General features: G+C 48.5%; 1 protein-coding gene across 3 annotated transcripts in view; it reads right to left on the reverse strand.

Annotated features, from left to right (window-relative positions):
- Positions 1–452: 452 nt before the first annotated feature.
- LOC135373293 (protein FAM135A-like) overlaps positions 453–18,810 on the reverse strand; it is a 171,011-nt gene continuing 152,653 nt past the window's right edge. For all 3 annotated transcript variants that reach the window (XM_064606519.1, XM_064606518.1, XM_064606517.1), the window contains 4 exons: positions 13,935–14,086; positions 4,076–4,186; positions 827–943; positions 453–763 (listed from right to left, as the gene is read on the reverse strand). In XM_064606519.1, the coding sequence (XP_064462589.1) occupies positions 555–763; positions 827–943; positions 4,076–4,186; positions 13,935–14,086 (589 nt within the window). In that variant the 3' untranslated portion in view covers positions 453–554. The remainder of the gene's footprint in view (positions 764–826; positions 944–4,075; positions 4,187–13,934; positions 14,087–18,810) is intronic.

Here is an 18,810-nt window from a genome sequence, read left to right on the forward strand (position 1 = left end):
GAATTGGCCACTGATTTCTTATTGAGCTTTTATTGCGACAGGGTCTATAAATTTTATATTGAGCCTGCACTGCGAAATGATTAGTGGGCCCCTATTGAACCTGTATGCCGTGCAAGTCCATCAATATGAAGGCGACAGAGTACGTATATCGTATCGAATTGATGCCGTTGTCGTGCCAACGGTGTATTCTCCAAAAAAATATTCTTTCTCTATATAAAGCGGTAGTATCGTAAATTTCATTTGTATTTTTGAGAGGCGTGAAGTCACAGAGGCTGCATTGCTGCTAGCAACATTGCGCCCCGAATGCCCTCCCCGCAGCTGCTGGCAGACTTGAATAAAGGGCGAAGACGAGAGAAACTCTCGACGAGGTCGCCTACTTATGAAGAATCCCAATCGATTAAGTTTTGCGTGAGATTTAGGAAATTCGTTCAAGTAGGCGAGTAGGCATTTTATTTGTTACCGCAGGAAGATACACCCCATCGCTGACAGATTGAAAGATATGTAGCCTGTACATGCCACAGTAATGTTGAAGTATCAAGCGGAGTATAAGATCATTAATTGAAATATTCTGCTCCTGTGAGTAACATCAATCTTTCGAAGAGATTCCCACATGCGAGTGGCCACACGTGCGACACGCTCGGAAAAACATTGAGGAAGCCCAGGATGCCAAAGTCCATGAAGACGTTGTACCGTGTCAGGGTAATGTCGTCTCGCTTGAGCAGCGGTCCCAGTAGGTTCAGGATCATCTCGTCGATGGCTTTTCCTGTGTACACAATCGTCGAGTGAAGTCCACGATGTTAAATGTATTATCATGAATAGCACTAACCAGTTACCGTCTTGTCAGCGAGAGATTCATTGCAGTGCTGAATATTGGATGAATAGATAGGCACGAGCTTATCTCGGGATGAACCCATCAATATGACATTCTTGAAGTATTCCAAACCTAAGAAACAGTTATGCACGCAATGCAATTTAGTAGAGAACTCAATTATTGAGCATTGAGTCGTAAATGATGTACATGGTGTCACAGAAAAAGTCTAATTGAGTTATAATAAAAAAAATACGCCAACTAGAATCACGGTGTATACGGCACTTGTTCTTACTGCGTTTTTGACACCTCCTTGTGTGAGTGTCATGTAACGTAAGTTTTATTATGTACATTTTACGAACTGAACTCAAAAATTTGCCAAGCAAAATTCGCGTTTTTACCCCAACAATATATGAAGAGCGTGTCGAATTTATTCAAATTCGTGATACTTCACAGGGATATCGAGGAGATGTCCCATCGGACACACACACACATATTCGATGATGATGAGGTGGGCGATTCACCTATCCCATCGGCAAACAGCCGAACGTCATGCTTTTCGGAGACCCAGACCATAGCGCTCGACGATTTTTGAGCGCAGTCGTTGTCAGCCCGGCGAAATGAGGTTGCAAACCCAGCCCACAGAGGGATAGTAGAAAAAGTGACAGTTATTGAAATTGGGAGAGGGGAGTCATTATCTCAGCGGAAGATGGATGAGATAAGTTATGCCTGTGTTACCCTTCTACTATCGGGCATGGTTTCCAACCGTGGGGCATGGTTTCTAACTTCCTTTTGTCCGACCTGTAACAATTGTGCTGAAAAAATCGTCGCGCGCTATGGTCTGGACGCTGCGAAAAGCGTGATGTTCGGATATTTTTCCGATGGGATAGCTCCTGAATATCCCTGTCAATTGTCATGAATTTGAGTAAATTCGACACGCTCTTCATATTGGTGGGGTATAAAGTGACATTTACTTGGGAAATTTTCTATTTCATGAGGACCTGGACCTGGACCGGTAATCCAGAAGATGTGGGTTCGAGTCCTACAGCTGACTAACCTTTTCAGTGACTTCCATCTTTCATTCTATTTCAGTTCGTAAAAATTGACATCCACATCAGGAGGTGGCAAAAACCTTGTAAGAACAAATGCCGTTGACCGCTTGATTCTAGGTAGCGCAGTTTTTTCTATTGTTATAATTCAATGACATGTTTATGCGAACACCCTGTATACAGGGAGTTTCCTGTAAGGTGTCCACGAATTACATAAAGAATTCTAGACGTCGTATAAGGATGCCGCTTGCTGCATTGGTCTTTGCGGCACTTTTGCCACCGACCGATTTCGTCAATTTTCAACTGCAGTAAATTGCATATTTAAAATTGATTTCACTAATTTGCCAAGTCAATCCCACGCTTTTTCAGTGGAAATGGAAAGCACACGTTCGATTTACCCTCAAACATCACTGAAGGCGTCCAGCACCACAGCAGAAACACAAGAATAAGAAAAAAAAGCAGAAACCGTCGTTTTCGGACTCGCAAGTTGTCGGGCGTGCGTATTCCAGCGCCATGCTGGCCGTCGTTGCTCTACCACCTTGACATTCCTTCGCCGCACAAAATCTGCTTCCTCTGTTAACGTCACGCCTTCATTTTTACCTGACGCCTCTGTCTAACACACACACGTTAAAATGACGGTGAAGTTGAGATATGAGACTACAGAACCGTCAGGTTAAAATGAAGGCGTGACGTTATCAGAGGAAGCAGATTTTGTGCGGCGAACGAATGTCAAGGGGGTGGAGCAGCGACGGTCCGTATCACTCTTAAAAATGAACTTCACCGCATAGCTCGCTCCTAGCCAACCATCATCTCCAATGACATCGTTTTTTCCCTTTATTTCTCGAAAACGGGAGGCGTACGCCTTTTTGTGCACTTATGCAGCTCATAATTCATTTATCATTTTCATTTATTTCATTTTCATTTCCGCAGGAATGTGGGCCAGGTACAAAAGGCATAAAGCCTGACGAGGTACCTGGACCAGGAAACAATAACAATAACAGAAATAACATGAATAACATGCATAACAATTGTCACACGTACCCCTATACTCTCACAACAGCACTTCATCGCATAGCACGCTGTGTGCCAACTTTGCCAAGAATCATAGGGTTATCGCTTCTGATTCGAAGAGAAAGGGTGGGGGGTCCGCCTTTTTGTGGCAATTTTTATATATCCAAATTGCCACAAAAAGGCGTACGCCCACCTCTCTCTTCGAATCAGACGCGATAACCCTATCATTCGTGGCAGTGGTTGGCGCACAGCGTGCTATGCGTGGTATGCGAGTGTACCATTTACAGCAATCAGGGGAGAGAACAATGTCATTCGAGATTATGGTTGGCTAAGATAGTGCCATGCGGTGAAGTTCTGTTTTTAGGAGTGTGGCGCTGAAATACGCGCACCCGGCAACTTGAGAGTCCCAAAACCGTGTTTATTGATTTTTTTTCTTGTGTGGTGCTGGATGCCTTTAATGATATTTTCGAGTAAAACGAACACGCGCTTTCCATTTCCGCTGGAAAAATGTGGAGTTGACTTGGCAAATTAGCGAGATTAAAAATTCAATTCATTGCAGCTGAAAATTGACAAAATCGGTATTTCCTGGTGGCAAAGGTACCGCAAACACCAATACAGCAAGCGGCATCCTTGTACAATTTCTAGGATTCTTTATATAATTCAGGGACACGTTACAGCAAGCACCATGTTTATATAAATATAATGTTTTGCCCTGTAAACATGTCAGTAAAACCCCGAGACTAGGGAACTGAAACGAACACACGTTGTGTGCGAGCCCTCTTTTAGCCTCCCTAGGGGTTTGCAGTGCCTTCTGGTCACCAACTTCGTTTGCTTCTCAGCAATTGTTTCCCTTCCCCTGTAAGGTACGGCTGGTTGAAACGATAAACCACGTAGAAGGTCTATTCCATGCGTGTCACACAACTCTTGCACAGCCCAATTAGCTTAACAATTTCATACTAGCCTTTTTTTTACACTTGCGTTATACGTTAATTATGCTCGTGCTGCTGTAACAAACGCGGAAAAGGGAAGTCAGCATGTGTCATACGCAGGTTGTTCAGGCACAGCAATCCTGTAGTCACAGCAATTGGCTGGACTGCTGAACGTCACGTACTGAAGAAAACTCAGCACATGCCCCACAAACATTCGGAAATCACATGTTTCTCCTTGCAGGGCGCTGCACTTTCGAGAGTCATAAAAATCTGCTTACCTGGAACAAGACTGAGCATGTATATGTACGTGCTGCGGACGTCAGCCGAATCTTTGAGCGTCATTTCTTTCATGCAGGTCTTCCAGTTGACAGCAGACAACAGAGAGATACCTAAAACAGTTAAACAATGTGCAAGAGAAAATTCATTTGAAACTCAATCCTAACACTGCCAGAAGAAAGCGCATGTAAAGTGTGCTTTGGGTCTTCATCCCTTTGCCTACACGATCACTCAAATCAGTGACGACATTGTCTTCTCGTGCCTCAGACATTGGTCGGCATGTGCAAACAAAAATTACCCTGACGACAACGTGGGTGGTCGCTTCTGGCTGGGCACAGTAACCGAAGCGCGACTGATAAAATATTGTAGAGCACGTGCAAGCGCAATACCCCTTCACATATCGCATGCTCTGGTGGAGCCACATCTCCATACTTGGAATGCTTATACAAGGACAGTCTTGCACCTCACAACACTACAACGCTTCTACAACGCTAATCCCACCGTACTACTTGGTATGTATGTACCAACCGGCACCGTATATTCTGTGCCCACCGCATGGTTTTTGCTAGCCGAACGCCAATTCCAACAGGCAGGCATCACATCCCACACTCTTAAAAATGAACTTCACCACATAGCACGCTCCTAGCCAACCATAATCTCGAATGATATCGTTATCTGCCCTGATTTGTTGAAAACGGGAGGCGTATGGACTTTTTGCGCCCATTCTCACAACTGCACGCCCCCTTGTTCTTCACCGGGAAATGCCCTGGGGGATTGCTAGTGGCGGCGAGCGGCCCCGCTACTCAAAATGCTCAATGTCGGGCCATTCATACCCTACTGATCTTTGCGCCGAAGTTTCCTCGTCGACACAGGGACCGAAATTAGCATAATCGCGGCGTCTCACACTCTTAAAAATGAACTTCACCGCATAGCACGCTACGAGCCAACCATCATCTCAAATGATATCGTTATCTGCCCTGATTTGATCGAAACGGGAGGCGTACGCCTTTTTTGTGACACTTATGCTGTTCATAATTGTCACAGAAAAGGCGTACGCCTCCCGTTTTCAACAAATCAGGGCAGATAACGATATCATTTGAGATGATGGTTGGCTCGTTGCGTGCTATGCGGTGAAGTTCATTTTTAAGAGTGCACGTGGACAAGCTAAAGTGTCCCCTGTACCACCTCTCCGTAGTGAGCAACTTCGACATTGCAGTCCACGGAGAGCGGTCAGTGACGGTAAACCTTGGACGGCGGCGCGCTTTCCCTTCAATTTTTTAGGTCGCCGCATTCGACTTTCCCATTATCGGAGCCGATTTCCTGCACCATTTCGGCCTCCTTGTTGACGTTTACAAGAAATCGCCTCGTCGACTTTACAATGAAACTTCATGTCTTCGGCTCGAGTTCGACACCCCGTATTCCTTACCCTACGACGACACTTTCTGCCCTTGCATCGCCCTTTGCTGCAGTGCTCCGCGAATTCCCTTTTTCTTTCCATTCCTCTTGATTGGATGAGAGCTGTGCGCCATGACCTGTTGCACTTGTTTTGCTGTGCACTTCAAGCCTCGACGCCTTGCTGTGGACAAATGGAAAATTCCCCAAAACGGATGGTACTGCTTGTCCTTCTTCAAGTGATTGGGCCTCGACACTCCTCATGGTCCCCAAGAAAACTGTCGACTAGCGCCGACATGAAAATTATCGCGCCTTGAACAACGTCACCAAGCCCGATCGCTACCCGCTTCCCAACATCCACGACTTCACTATGAACCTTGCGGGCTCAAAATTGTTCAGCAAGATCGATCTCACCAAGGTATACCATCAGATCCCCTTGGCTCCGGAGGACGTTCCAAGAACAGCGATCATCACACCATTCGGACTTTTCGAATGACTGAATAGCCCAATGAGGTTGCATTGCACACGCCACTTTGGGGGCCACTACGGAGCGATACCACAACACCTTTCCAAGTATTCCAACTACTACGAAACTATGCTTTCCTGCACTCTTAAAAATGAACTTCACCACATAGCACGCTCCTAGCCAACCATCATCCCGAATGACAACGTTCTCGCCCCTGATTTGTTGAAAACGGGAGGAGGAGCCTATTTTGTGCCGTGCATAATGGGCACAAAATAGGCTCCTCCTCCCGTTTTCAACAAATCAGGGGCGAGAACGTTGTCATTCGGGATGATGGTTGGCTAGGAGCGTGCTATGCGGTGAAGTTCATTTTTAAGAGTGTGGGCTCCCATAGAGGAAAGAAGTAAAGGAGGCCTCCCCAACTGCTCTTCGACAGAAGAGAAGCGTGGGGCAAGTGACGCGAGGATAGGAGATGAGCTGTCGCTTCTTTGGAGGCACACGGGGGTCACGTTACCTATATAGCCCAATGAGGGCGCTTTGCACACGTCACTTTGGGGGCCACTTCGGCGCGTTATCACCACGCCTCTCCAAGTATTCAAGTATTACGAAAATATGCGTGGGGGCTCCCACAGAGGTGAATGTAACCGAAACCGCGAGCGGTGATGTCATTGGGGTGACTCCATATCTCGGCTTAACTTCTCAGAGCAATAGGGCTCCTCCTCTCTTTCGTTCCTTTCATGCGTGCTGCCCTCTCTCGTGGTACAGCCACAAACTCTGAAAACAGAGCTTCACCGCATAACACGCGCCGCGTCAGCCGTTGCCGCGTATGATGATAGGCTTGTAGCTTCTGATTTGAGGACGGCGGGGGGGGGGGGTATGCCTTTTTGTGTTAATTTGGATGGGTGATAATAGACACAAAAAGGTGTACGCGTTCCTCTCTCTTCGAACCAGAAGCGGTAACCCTATCGTTCGTGGCCACAGTTGGCGCAGAGCGTGCTATGCGCTGAAGCTCTGCTTTTAAAGTGCAAAGTGTCGCAGGTAACAGAGAATTCCTTAGAGTATGCTCGGTGAAATTTGCGTTTGCGGAATTCTTGGCGCCGCTTTTATCGCGGTGATGTAGAAAGGGCGACAGAGTTTTATTCCGATCGAAAGCCTTATCGCGCTACCCGCCATTATTAGTGGCTGGCAACTGACGATACATACGTTGATAAGAGCAAAAGATGTGTTTGCGGCGTGATTTGTTTATTCTAGCTCAGGAGGGAAGGTATTTGTGCGGAGGCAACAGTTCTGCAAACGTAAATAGTGTGTGTTCGTACGCTATCGCCTTTGCGCACGCGCAAGTCATAAACCGAACATAGAAATACAGTCTTAAACATGAACTTCACCGCACAGCACGCTCCTAGTCAACCATCATCTCAAATGATATCGTTATCTTCCCTGATTTGTTGAAAACGGGAGGCGTACGCCTTTTCTGTGACAATTATGAACAGCATAAGTGTCACAAAAAAGGCGTACGCCTACCGTTGTCAAGAAATCAGGGAAGATAACGATATCATTCGAGGTGATTGTTGGCTAGGAGCGTACTTTACGGTGAAGTTCGTTTTTAAGAGTGTAGTATGCAAGCGAGCTGATGATAATCTGAAGATGACATCGCCGAAGATTGAAGGAAGACAAACATGAACAATCTTGCTTCAAGCAATGTCATCTCCATAAACAGAGCTTTGAGCATTGCGCAGAACCAACAACGCTATCTATCACGTAATCTAACGCATTTGCGTACGATGTACTAAAACTCTCATATCAGCGATCGCACTTCGCTAAGTGATTGATGTGCGGCTGCCTAATTTTTGTAGAAATCTCGTGAAACACCCCGCAATTTTGAGTGGAATAGTGTGCTATGGCGATAGGCTTCCATATTCATGGAGAAAATGCTACCTATGCTTGGTTAATTTGCGATTTCAATAAAAAACAATTAGCTTACTTATGCGTGACACGAATGCAAACGGCCTCAATCTGTGGCAAAAGTCAGTATGGGCGTATTCCATGTAGTTTCATATTTTTCCGAAGCAAAATTTATTTTTATGAATTTCATTGACATCCTCCCGTGGAACACCCTGTATATCTCGGCCCGTGCCGATACATGCAGAAAGTAGGCATTCCTTTTCCTAAAAAAAGGTCATTTCAGGATTGATTTAAGCGTGGTACATGGCCGCACGGTGTCAACCTCCTTCCCTGTGCCATTACCTTCACTGCCGACGCCAAGCAATTTAAGTAATGTTTATACGACCATTTAGTGGCATAGTCATTAATCAGCCTCTTCTGCTTACACTTCTGCTGTTATTATTTGTTCTATTCAACCAAAACGTTTCATTTTTTTTATTGACCTCCACGTGTCGAATTTGTTCATGCGGACTTTGTAAATCCATCTGTATGCTGCTCATACCGCAACGACTGCCATCGTCATGATCATCATGCCGCTATGCTACTGGTATCATTTGGTGGTGGTGCTGGCTCGTTCCGACGGAACGGCTGCTGTTCTGGCCATCGACACTCCAGCTCCGAACGACCTAGCAGACCCGACATGAAGACAGGAACACTCGGAGCACGGACCTTCCCATCTGTAGCAGATCACGCCATGTTGACATCATCTTTCACGTCACCTTCACCTTCCACGTCGTCGTCTCCCGCTTCAGTACACTACATTCCACATGCTTCACTTCACTACAAGTCATGACCTATCAATAAATTTTATCACCGACGTCGCGTCACCTGACGTCGAGGGTGACACATCCGGAGGGGGGCAGTGTAACAGCGACGATGACGACCACAGCGATGTCGCGCGCGTTCTTTAATCGTCATCAAATCACTGGTTGCCTTAAGTAGCTCCTCTCTTCACTGGCGCTCCGAGTTTCATGCTCCTGGAGCAGCTATCAAACGGCATTGGAACGCCTGAACATACTCGCTATGTTGCCGTTTCTTCCTCTCTCTTTTTTTCTACTCTCTCTCTTGTGCTGTCGCTCCGCGTCCTGAGTTCTCTTTCTTCGCTTTTGTGGAGAAGAGATTAGAGGTCACGTGATGGAGCACTGTACCCCTTTTTCGTGCACCCTCCAAAAACTGGGGCGTGAAGAGCCCGTACGAAACTCGAAATACGAACGTAACCACTGAACGCCAGGAGTGCCAAGCACACGCGCTACGGAGCAGCCACTTAGCGCGCTTATTGCCGTTATGACGCTGTGCTGCTCGTATCAATTTATCTATATTCGTTCCATATCTCAGTTCCCTACCTTTAAGCAGGAATTTGCTATGTGTTTTAGGCTGCATGTACAGCCACCTGAGTGAATCATTTTGATACTGATGGACATTGGAAAATCTTCTCTTTGTTTCTTTTCTCGAAAAGTTGTCGACGCTTCATATTCTTTTTCATTCCATGTTGGCACCGCGAAGCACCTGTGGCTATGAGCGGAATACACGCGTGGACAGATGGAGAGAACGCAGCGGAAAGGAGTAGGGACAGGGGATATAGTATGCGTCCTGGGCAGACTTCAGGGGAACTGTGCCGACATTCTGCCTGACATTCGTCTGGAAAGACTTCAGAAAAGCTAGGGAAAACCTCTGACAGCACACCGATTGTAGGATTCGAACCCACCACCTCCTAGTCTTCAGCACGACCTTGGCTACCACCAACAAGCGGGACGCCTTAACTTGCTCGACCATTACCCTGGTACGATGCTTTAAGTGGTCTCACAGGACAGTTAGTACTATGCACGCTTAAAAATGAACTTCACCGCACAGCACGCTCCTAGCCAACCATCATCTCGAATGATATCGTTATCTACCCTGATTTGTTGAAAACGGGAGGCGTACGCCTTTTCTGTGACAATTATGAACAGAATAAGTGTCACAAAAAAGGCGTACGCCTCCCGTTTTCAACAAATCAGGGCAGATAACGATATCATTCGAGATGATGGCTGGCTAGGAGCCTGTTATGCGGTGACGTTCATTTTTAAGAGTGTAGAACGTGTATAATGTTATTAGTTTGGGCAGCGTCACAGCATCACCTCGCAGACATCGTTGTAGAGTGTAAAATTTTGTGCGGGGCAATAAACACTCTCTCTCTTTCTCTCTGAATATTAGCACAGTGAGCACGTTAAGCAGCAGCTCTGCAGAGAGCGCTCCATCCACTTTGTTCCTCCCACTCCGCAGCCTCTGCTAAACGGATGTTAAGCCAAGGGAGCGTTGCGTATGCACGCGATGTGTGCATGTTGCGTGTGCAAAGCGCCTCTAGGTCTCTGGGTGTCACTGAGTGTTCTTTTCCGGTAGAGTCATCTTCTGATCCAGCCGTCAGGACCACTAAGAAGATTAATTAAGTTGCAGGGAGATCCAACCGGAGAGGAGGGTGGAAAGCGCGAGAACCACTCCGACTTGTGTGGGTAATTGCGCGTGTTGTGTTGTTGGTAGGAGCGTGTGAGCGTCACACTCCGCAAAAGGAGATGTCATGTTTAGTAAAGAGGAGCGTTCTTATTATTGATTTATTTATTTATTTTCATTACCTCAAAGGCCCGAGGGCATTACATGAGGGGTGAGCGAAGAAACAAAATAGGATAGCAAGCACACGAACTTACAAGAGAAAAAATAACAACAAGGAACAAAAAGTACATAAAGCACTGGACGTCTAGCATAGAAAAATATCATGTTACACGGATGTGTGAACATAAGTGACGGCGAAATAACTGGGGTCAGTAATGTTGATGATAAGCTCAGGTAGTGCATTCCACTCCCTGACTGCAGTTGGAATGAATGATTGCTGGCAGTGATTAGAATGACAGTGAACAAGCTTAATCTTTTTACCATGATCAACCCTGTTGGAAATGTAATCAGGTGGGAGAAGCAGGTTAGTGTGAAGTGTGGTGTTGTGGTAAATCTTGTGTAAGAGGCATATGGCGCCTGGTGGAGAGGAGAGCTATATTATGGTGTAACTGAAGGGCAGATACACTTGTGAAGCGGGAGTAAGATGAGGTAATAAAACGTACAGCCCTGTTTTGAATCACCTCGAGGGAGGCGATTAAATAATGCTGGTGGGGGTTCCATATGGGCAGATGCATACTCAAGTTTTGGCCTTACAAATGTTCGTAGGGTCGGAGCCGTACCTGTGGTGGGCAAGGGCGGAGATTACGTTTAAGATACCCTAGAGTTCGGTTAGCTTCAGCGGATATAGAGTTAATATGAGAGCTCCACTCCAGGTCTGCGGTTAGTAAGACGCCAAGATATTTGTACGAATCACAGGTCGTGAGAGCTCCTGATTTAACCTTATATTTATAATGCAGGCTACAACGCTTCCTTGAAAAGTGAACGATTTTACATTTGGTGTTATTTAGATGCATTTGCCATGATGAACATCAGTCCGAAATTTTATCCATGTCATATTGTAAATTGTCTTGGTCATGGCTCCTGGAGATAGCCCTATATACAACACAGTCGTCAGCAAAAATTCGGATGGATGAGTTGCATACCAGAGGGAGGTCATTGATGTAGAGTAGAAATAGGAGAGGGCCAAGTACAGTGCTTTGTGGGACGCCGGATGTGACATTCTTTAAGGGGGAGCAGGCGCTGTTAAACAGGATGTTTCACCGAAAGTGATAAAAAATTATAACTGGGGACGTACTCGGCGGAGGATGGGATATTCGTCGATTAGCTTCTGGAATATTTTGCAGCCATTTAGGAAGGCTTTGGACAATTTTACAGCGACAGCTGTTAAGGGCTAAATTTCGTGAAGATCCTACCCCGTATGTCATATCGTCGAAACACAGAAAAGAAGAAGAAGATTCACCAGTCATTTCAGATTGTCACGTTGCTGTGGCGCTGGCCTCATTATGGTCCATCCTAAGACGTATACGTCTCCTGGAGAGCTTTGGGCACATCGCGCTGCACAAGCCAATGCATGAACTCAGCTCATAAACGACGCGTAGCGACAGGCTCAAACAAACAACTCTGTCGCTGTCGTTGATTTGAGATAACTTGTATCGTATCTGCCATTTTTTTTATTTTTTATTGAAGAACATTTATTTTTTTCATTAGAACTTTGAAAATTGCCAAGCCAACCTCACTTTCTTTTTAGAGAAACACCAAGTCATGCACGGAAAACCGCAGTCCCAACAAGAGCTATGCACGGTATAGCAACAGAAATAGTCGAAAAAATATTAATAAAAGTGCCGCTTTAGCCCTGCCTGTTTATTGTCACAAAAAAGCGAGCGCGAAATAAGCGGCTAGAGGAGGAACTGTCCCTGCCTTCATTTGTTTTGCTTTCTTTGTGATAAGACGGTCGTCACCAGCATCAAGGTCTATAAACGAGGGGAAAAAAGGTATGACAAGAGGCGGGATCAGTTCCTCCTCTCACTCCACCTAGAGTCACTAAATAGGGGTACAGGTTATCGTGATAACTTGTACCACTATTTAGCGACTCTAACATTTTGCCTCCACTCTAGTGTTTTCTAGAGTGGCACACTTTCCTCTTCTGTGCATGAGGCCGCCGTTCGGTGTCTGCGATTGGAGCGATCGTGTTACGTGTTTTCTGCTTCGAAGAACTCGCCGCTGATGTTGTATCACATCCATCCAGAACCCGTTTCCTCGGTTGGGAGCTGGCTCGACTGCGCGTTGTTCTCCACTGGAGAAGGGGAATATTGACGTCCCACTGGTAGGCGACGCAGACACACGTGACTCAAAACGGCGGGCTCGATCGCCGGCGTGCCTCAGTGTCGCTACTCTGCTCCCTATTTAGTGACTCTAGCCGCACCTTCCGCGCGCACTTTTCTGTGACAAACAAGCAGACGAGGCAGAACTTCTTTTTTTTTTCAAATACTTTTGTTGCTAATAGCGGCAAAAGTTTCCAAAAAGGTAATTGTCAAAGTTAGAATGCTGTATCACTGTAGGTGAAACGCCCGGTATCACCGGTGTGTTAACCACTCCGCTCTGTATTCCCTCACTGGCCTGAGGGTAAATAAATAAATGTGTCGCAAGGTCGCACAACACGACACCGTCGACCATCTGCCTATATATCCTAGGGGGCCATAAGCTAGCTTCCTCCTCGGGACCCGTGGATGCCATGCGACTACAGGAAGTGATTTTTTTCCCGTTACAGTGGCCGTAAGCTTTCTGAGCGGTAAGCCAGTTTTCGGCGCAGACCACAGGAATTTCTGATGGGTGAGGAGCTAGATCAACAAAGCTATCCCATTGAAATTGAAAGCTGCTCTCATGCTATCAACCCCCCACGTCAGTGGACGTTGTTGTGAAAATAAAATTCCACGATCTACCGTGCATATCACTTATATAAATCGCGCATTGAATTTTGCTACCATGCAGGAAGGCCTACACAAGCACTAATCGAAGATGCTTCAGATGGAAGTTACAAGGACAAAGGAAAAATGCGTGGCTTGACGTCGACAACTGTGCAAATGTGACGGACCATTTCCATGTTCGCGTGGGCCCTAGGGACGGAATGCCGAACGTCGTACTTTAACCCTAAATGAACATGGCGACGCTTTTCGGATTGGCACATCGCGAGGGGAAATAGCGAGAGAACATTGGGAGATTAATGCGGAAAGAGTGAAAGCGCATTTTAGGTAGTACGAGTGCAAAGCGTCGTCATGTACGAGCCTCAAACGTCCGCGTAACCTTGGAACGAATTGTCTCCTCGAAAATAACATGGCAGCCGCCTGCAGGTGCCACCGCACGCCCTTACTTGGAAAATGTCTATTGTTGCCGTTGGGTGGGAGAATCCCCTGTCACGCAGTGTCTCTTAAGCTCGAAAATAAACGGATCATCCTAGACACGATCGAAGCTGAGAAACACAAAGGCGCATAAATTAGTAAGCCAACTACCGCATTAGCTAATGGTGCTATCGCTTCAAATTTTCTAGATAAGTTAGTATGAGCGCGTGCAAGCGCAAGCGCTCGTGACATCGTGTCGAGCCAACTAGTCATTTTCTTTTACAAATACTGGGTATTACTTACCACATTTGACGAGTGAGCTGTTTGCGTAGGAGACTCCCAAGTGTGGCCCATTCAGGGAGAGAAACGTATGTAGGCGAGTCCGGTGACGTTGCATTTCAGGACACGTCAAAGCCACTCTAACTAACAAGCATCCCATTGAGAAGGCCACGAAGCTGGAGCGATGATGGAATGATTGTGATAAGCCCAGCAATTAGAGCGCGAGAATAATGCAATAAGTGGTAGCGAAAACTTTGGTTACGGAATAGTCATGTCCCGCTTATCAGCAATGTAGTTAAAAATCAGTTATACGCTGTTATTTATTTATTTATTTTTTGCACAATGAACCATTTTCCTGTTTGCGTCATCCCTAGCGACGGGTTGTTGAACGTCGCGCTTCCACGCCAGTTCATGGCGACTGTGTGGTAAACCTCAAAGAGGAGACACGGGAGTATGAGTACGGAATTATGAGTATACAAAGCATCGTCGTTTCTCGGCCTCAAACGTGCACGTAACCTTGAAGCAGATTACTTCACGCCGTCTAACATGGCGGCCACCTGTAGGTAGCTGCGCATGCGCATGCCCATACACGAAAAAAAAAAAAAAGTCGTTCTCTATCGGTGTGCCAGCGCATCTCGTCATATACATGCCATTTTCACCGCTTCCGGTTTGGTGCCAAAACTACATCCGGTTTCCCAGCAAACACGCTCTGCGCGAACCACAGTGCCGATTGATACCGTTATCGCTTGTTATTTCAGGAGCGAGGGGGCCGTATACGCCTCTTTGTAGTAATTCACATTGTCACAAAAAGGCGTACGCCTCCTGTTTTCAATAAATCAGGAAAGCGAAAGATATAATTCTACTTGGCGGATGGTTCCGAGCGCCCTTAGTCGTGGAACGCCCAGAAGTATTCGTGACTCCGCAAGTTGTGAATAGAGCTTGATTATGTTTACCTGGAAATTTCATGTATAAAACGGTAAGCGTCGCGCACACTGCTAGCCCGATCAAAATGTCTGAGTAGAATAAATATTTCAGGGCAAAACCATTAGAATAAACCCCTCGTTATCTACTGATTTTTTTTATATATTATGGCTTCACGTATGACTCCGGAGGAATGAAAAGGACGCCGCTGCCCAGGGTGTCCTGCACATGGAGGTGAGCTGTTAATACTACAGAAATATATGCCCTGTCACGAAGCTACTTTCCTGACTTTGGTACACTGCTTCCTTTAAAAAGGCGAGAAAACACTTACATTATCGTTGGATGAACTATTATTGTTCATTGTTCTCGTTTTTGTATGACACACACGTTTCCCACACGTTTCCACATGTCACTAACGAAACTAAATTCATTGGATGATGATGCTGTAGGAATGAGAGTGTATTCCAAGTTTGGGGGACAGCAGTTTATTGTCCCAAGGCTGGACTGGACTGAACGTCCGTGAGGATGAGAAGCTGCGAGCCAGAAAGTTAACCTCGCGCCGGGTGGCGCTGCTGTCTCGTCGGCTTCTTCGTCCGGCGGCTGAAAGCGCCACTACAGTGCCCCCCCCCCCCCCCCCGCTGAAAACGGCGAGGAAAGATCGGACCAGGTGATGGCTTTGCGTGCTCTGCCTGGCAGTGGATGCGCGAAGGTGTACGGTCGAAGTCTGGTGTTCGAGAGTGACGAGACGAAATGGTCTGCATTTTCCAGAAAGGCGGGCTTAAGCCTGTCCAGGCTGACTGTCTCTTCCCGTCCATTGATGAGTATGCGGAAGGTTTTGTCAGAGCGGTGCAGAACGGGATGGGGACCAGTATAGGGGGGACAAGGGATGGCTTAACTCCGTCGATGCGGAGGAAAACATGGGTGGCAGTGGCAAGTTGTTGCGGGACGTAGGGCTTGCAGGAGGAGTTGGCACGGGTGGGTACGGGGCGCAGGCTGTCGCGGTGGAGACGCGGTGGAGGCGGTCGAGGAGCTCGGAAGGGGTGGAGGGCGAGCTTGACTCGACGAATAATTCGGCGGGGAGGCGCAGGCTGCAGCCGTACACGAGCTGCGCTGGACTGCAGCCAAGGTCGGCCTTGAAGGCAGAACGGACGCCGAGAAGCACTAGGGGTAAGGCATCTGTCCAGTGGGAGCGGACCTGATGCGCCATCAAGGCAGCCTTGAGGTGCCGGTGAAACCTCTACACCAAACCGTTCTACGCAGGGTGGTAGGAACTTGTTCTTACGTGCGAGGTGCCAAGTAGATTGGTGAAGGCAGTGAAAAGGCGGCTTTCAAATTGAGGACCTCGGTCTGTTGTTACTCGTGAGGGCACACCGAAACGGGCGACCCAACTGCTTAGGAAGGTGGCGGCTACGGTTTCGGCGGTTTTGTCGGTGATGGGCGTAGCCTCTGGCCAGCGGGTGAACCGGTCAAGGGCCGTGAGAAGGTACCGGTATCCGCGCGAGATGGGAAGAGGACCAACTCAAGATGGACGGATGTCAAGATGGACGGAATCGAAGCGGGCGTCAGGCGGCGCGAACTTGCCAAGCGGGGTGATGGTGTGACGCTGGATCTTTGTGCGCTGACAAGCGACGCAGCACCTCACCCAAGCTCGAATGTCCGCATTCATGGATGGCCACACGTAGCGCTCGGCGATGAGTTTCTGAGTAGGTCGCGCGCCGGGGTGGGACAGGTCGTGAATAGAAGCGAAGATAGCGCACCGGAGCTCTGCTGGCACGAAATGTCTTGCACGGCCGGTCGAAGTGTCGCAGCAGAGCGTGATGCCCGTGCCGGGAAGCGGAATGTCTTCCAGCCTTAGGGAAGACGACTGCGTCTCACGGAGTCGGAGGAGCTCTTGGTCGGAGGGTTGAGCGGAGGCGAGGTCTTCCGGCGAGACGGATGTGGCACGTACAGAGAGCGGCGCGATGCGGCTGAGGGCATCGGCTGGACCGTTGGCGCTTCCCTGCACATACTGGATCTGCGTGCAGAATTCCGCCAGGTAGGGCAACTGCCGAATCTCACGAGGCGAGTAGCGGCCACTAGCAGAACGAAAAGCATAGGAGAGAGGCTTGTGGTCCGAGAGGATCGTGAAGTCTCGGCCCTCCAAAATGTGGCGAAAGTGCCGGACTGCAAGGTAAGCAGCAAGGAGCTCCTGGCCGAACGTGCTGTATTTCTGTTCGTCGGGTTTCAACTATCGTTCGTCGGGTTTCAGCCTGAAGAAGGCTATAGGGCGCCAGCTGTCGTTAAACTTCTGGTGCAAAGCCGCGCCCACGGCCACGTTGGAGGCATCCACCATTAGTGCGGTCGGAGCGCCATGCTTCGGATGGTACAGCTGTATATGCGTGCTGAGGTCCACCTTGATCTTCGAGAAGGCGGCTTCGGCTTCAGCTGACCAGGGAAGGGGCTTCGATCCGCCGCGATAACTGAGGAGAGCTTCTAGTGGGCGCAAAGTGGTGACACAGTGATGGATGAATCGCCGGTAAAAGTTAATTAAACCGAGAAAACGTCTCAACTGGCGGAGAAACTGAGGCTGCGGAAAGCTGGTAATCGCGTCGACCTTGCTTGCGAGAGGAGCGATGCCGGCGGAAGAGACCATGTGACCAAGGAATTCGGTGGACTCAACGCCAAATTCGCACTTCTGGACGTTGATGACGATGTCATGAGCGGCCAGTCGCGCGAAAAGTTGGCGGAGGTGGTCGGCATGCTCCTCAGGGGTAGAACTTGCAACAAGCAGGTCGTCGATATAGGCAAAGACGAAAGCGAGGCCTCTGGTGACGGAATGAATGAACCGCTGGAAGGTCTGTGCTGCGTTGCGCAACCCGAAGGCATCCGTTGGAATTCGAACAGACCGACTGGGGTGGTTATGGCGGTCTTCTTGATGTCTTCGGGGGCAACGGGAATCTGATGGTATGCTTTCATTAGGTCGATTTTAGAAAAGATGGTAGCGCCGTGCAAGTTGACGGTGAAATCTTGCAGGCGAGGCAAGGGGTAGCGGTCTGCAACTCTGGCGAGCTTGAGGGCACGGTAATCGCCGCAAGGTCGCCAGTCCCCGGTCTTTTGGGGGACCATATGCAGCGGGGATGACCAATGGCTGAAGGAAGGTCGGGCGACACCAATAGCGAGCATGTGCTCGAACTCCGTGCGGGCGATTTTGAGTTTTTCCGGGGCGAGACGTCGAGGTCGAGCAAAAACAGGTGGTCCAGTGGTGCAGATGTGATGCACAATATCGTGCGCGACTGGTCTCGTCCAATCCGGTGGTTGGGTGAGAGAAGGGAACTCTCGAAGGATCGAGGCGTACGGCGATGTCAATGCAGAAAGCGTGACGGTATCGGCGCAGGGCGGTCGGTTGCCGGCCATGACGTGTACGGAAAGCTTCGTGCATATGTCGAGAAGTAGCTTGTTCCACACATTAACCGTGAGGCCGAAATGCTGCAGAAAATCTGCCCCCAATATGGGTTGGCCGACACTGGCTACCAGGAAAAGCCAGGAAAAGCTCCTGCGTAGGCCTATGTTAAGGCTAAGAATCTGCTGGCGGAAAACTGGGATGGTGGTATTGTTGGCCGCCGTAAGGTGGAATAAGGGCGGGAGACGCCGGTCAGAAGGTGTAGCAGGGAGGACGCTGACTTCTGCGCCTGTGTCCACCAGAAGGCGTAACTTAGTGGCACGATCTGTGACATAGAAGAGGCGACCGGTGGGGGTAGTCGGGGTGCTGCTGGTCGCCGTCAGTGCTCCCCTTGGGAGTTTCCCGACCATCCGCAGGGGCGGGTACAGCGTTCGGCCCTGTCGCCGAAACGATGGTGGTACCAGCACCAGGGAGTGGATGTGGAATCTCCAGAGCGTGCGGAAGGCGAGCGTCGGCGAGATTGGGAATTGCGGCTTCCTCAGCGGCGGCGACGGAGGGGTTGTCGTCGACGATCTGTATGGGCATTGGCAAGGGCGTCAA

This window comes from Ornithodoros turicata, unplaced genomic scaffold (assembly GCF_037126465.1).
Source record: "Ornithodoros turicata isolate Travis unplaced genomic scaffold, ASM3712646v1 Chromosome23, whole genome shotgun sequence".
In the NCBI taxonomy this organism is placed as follows: domain Eukaryota; kingdom Metazoa; phylum Arthropoda; class Arachnida; order Ixodida; family Argasidae; genus Ornithodoros; species Ornithodoros turicata.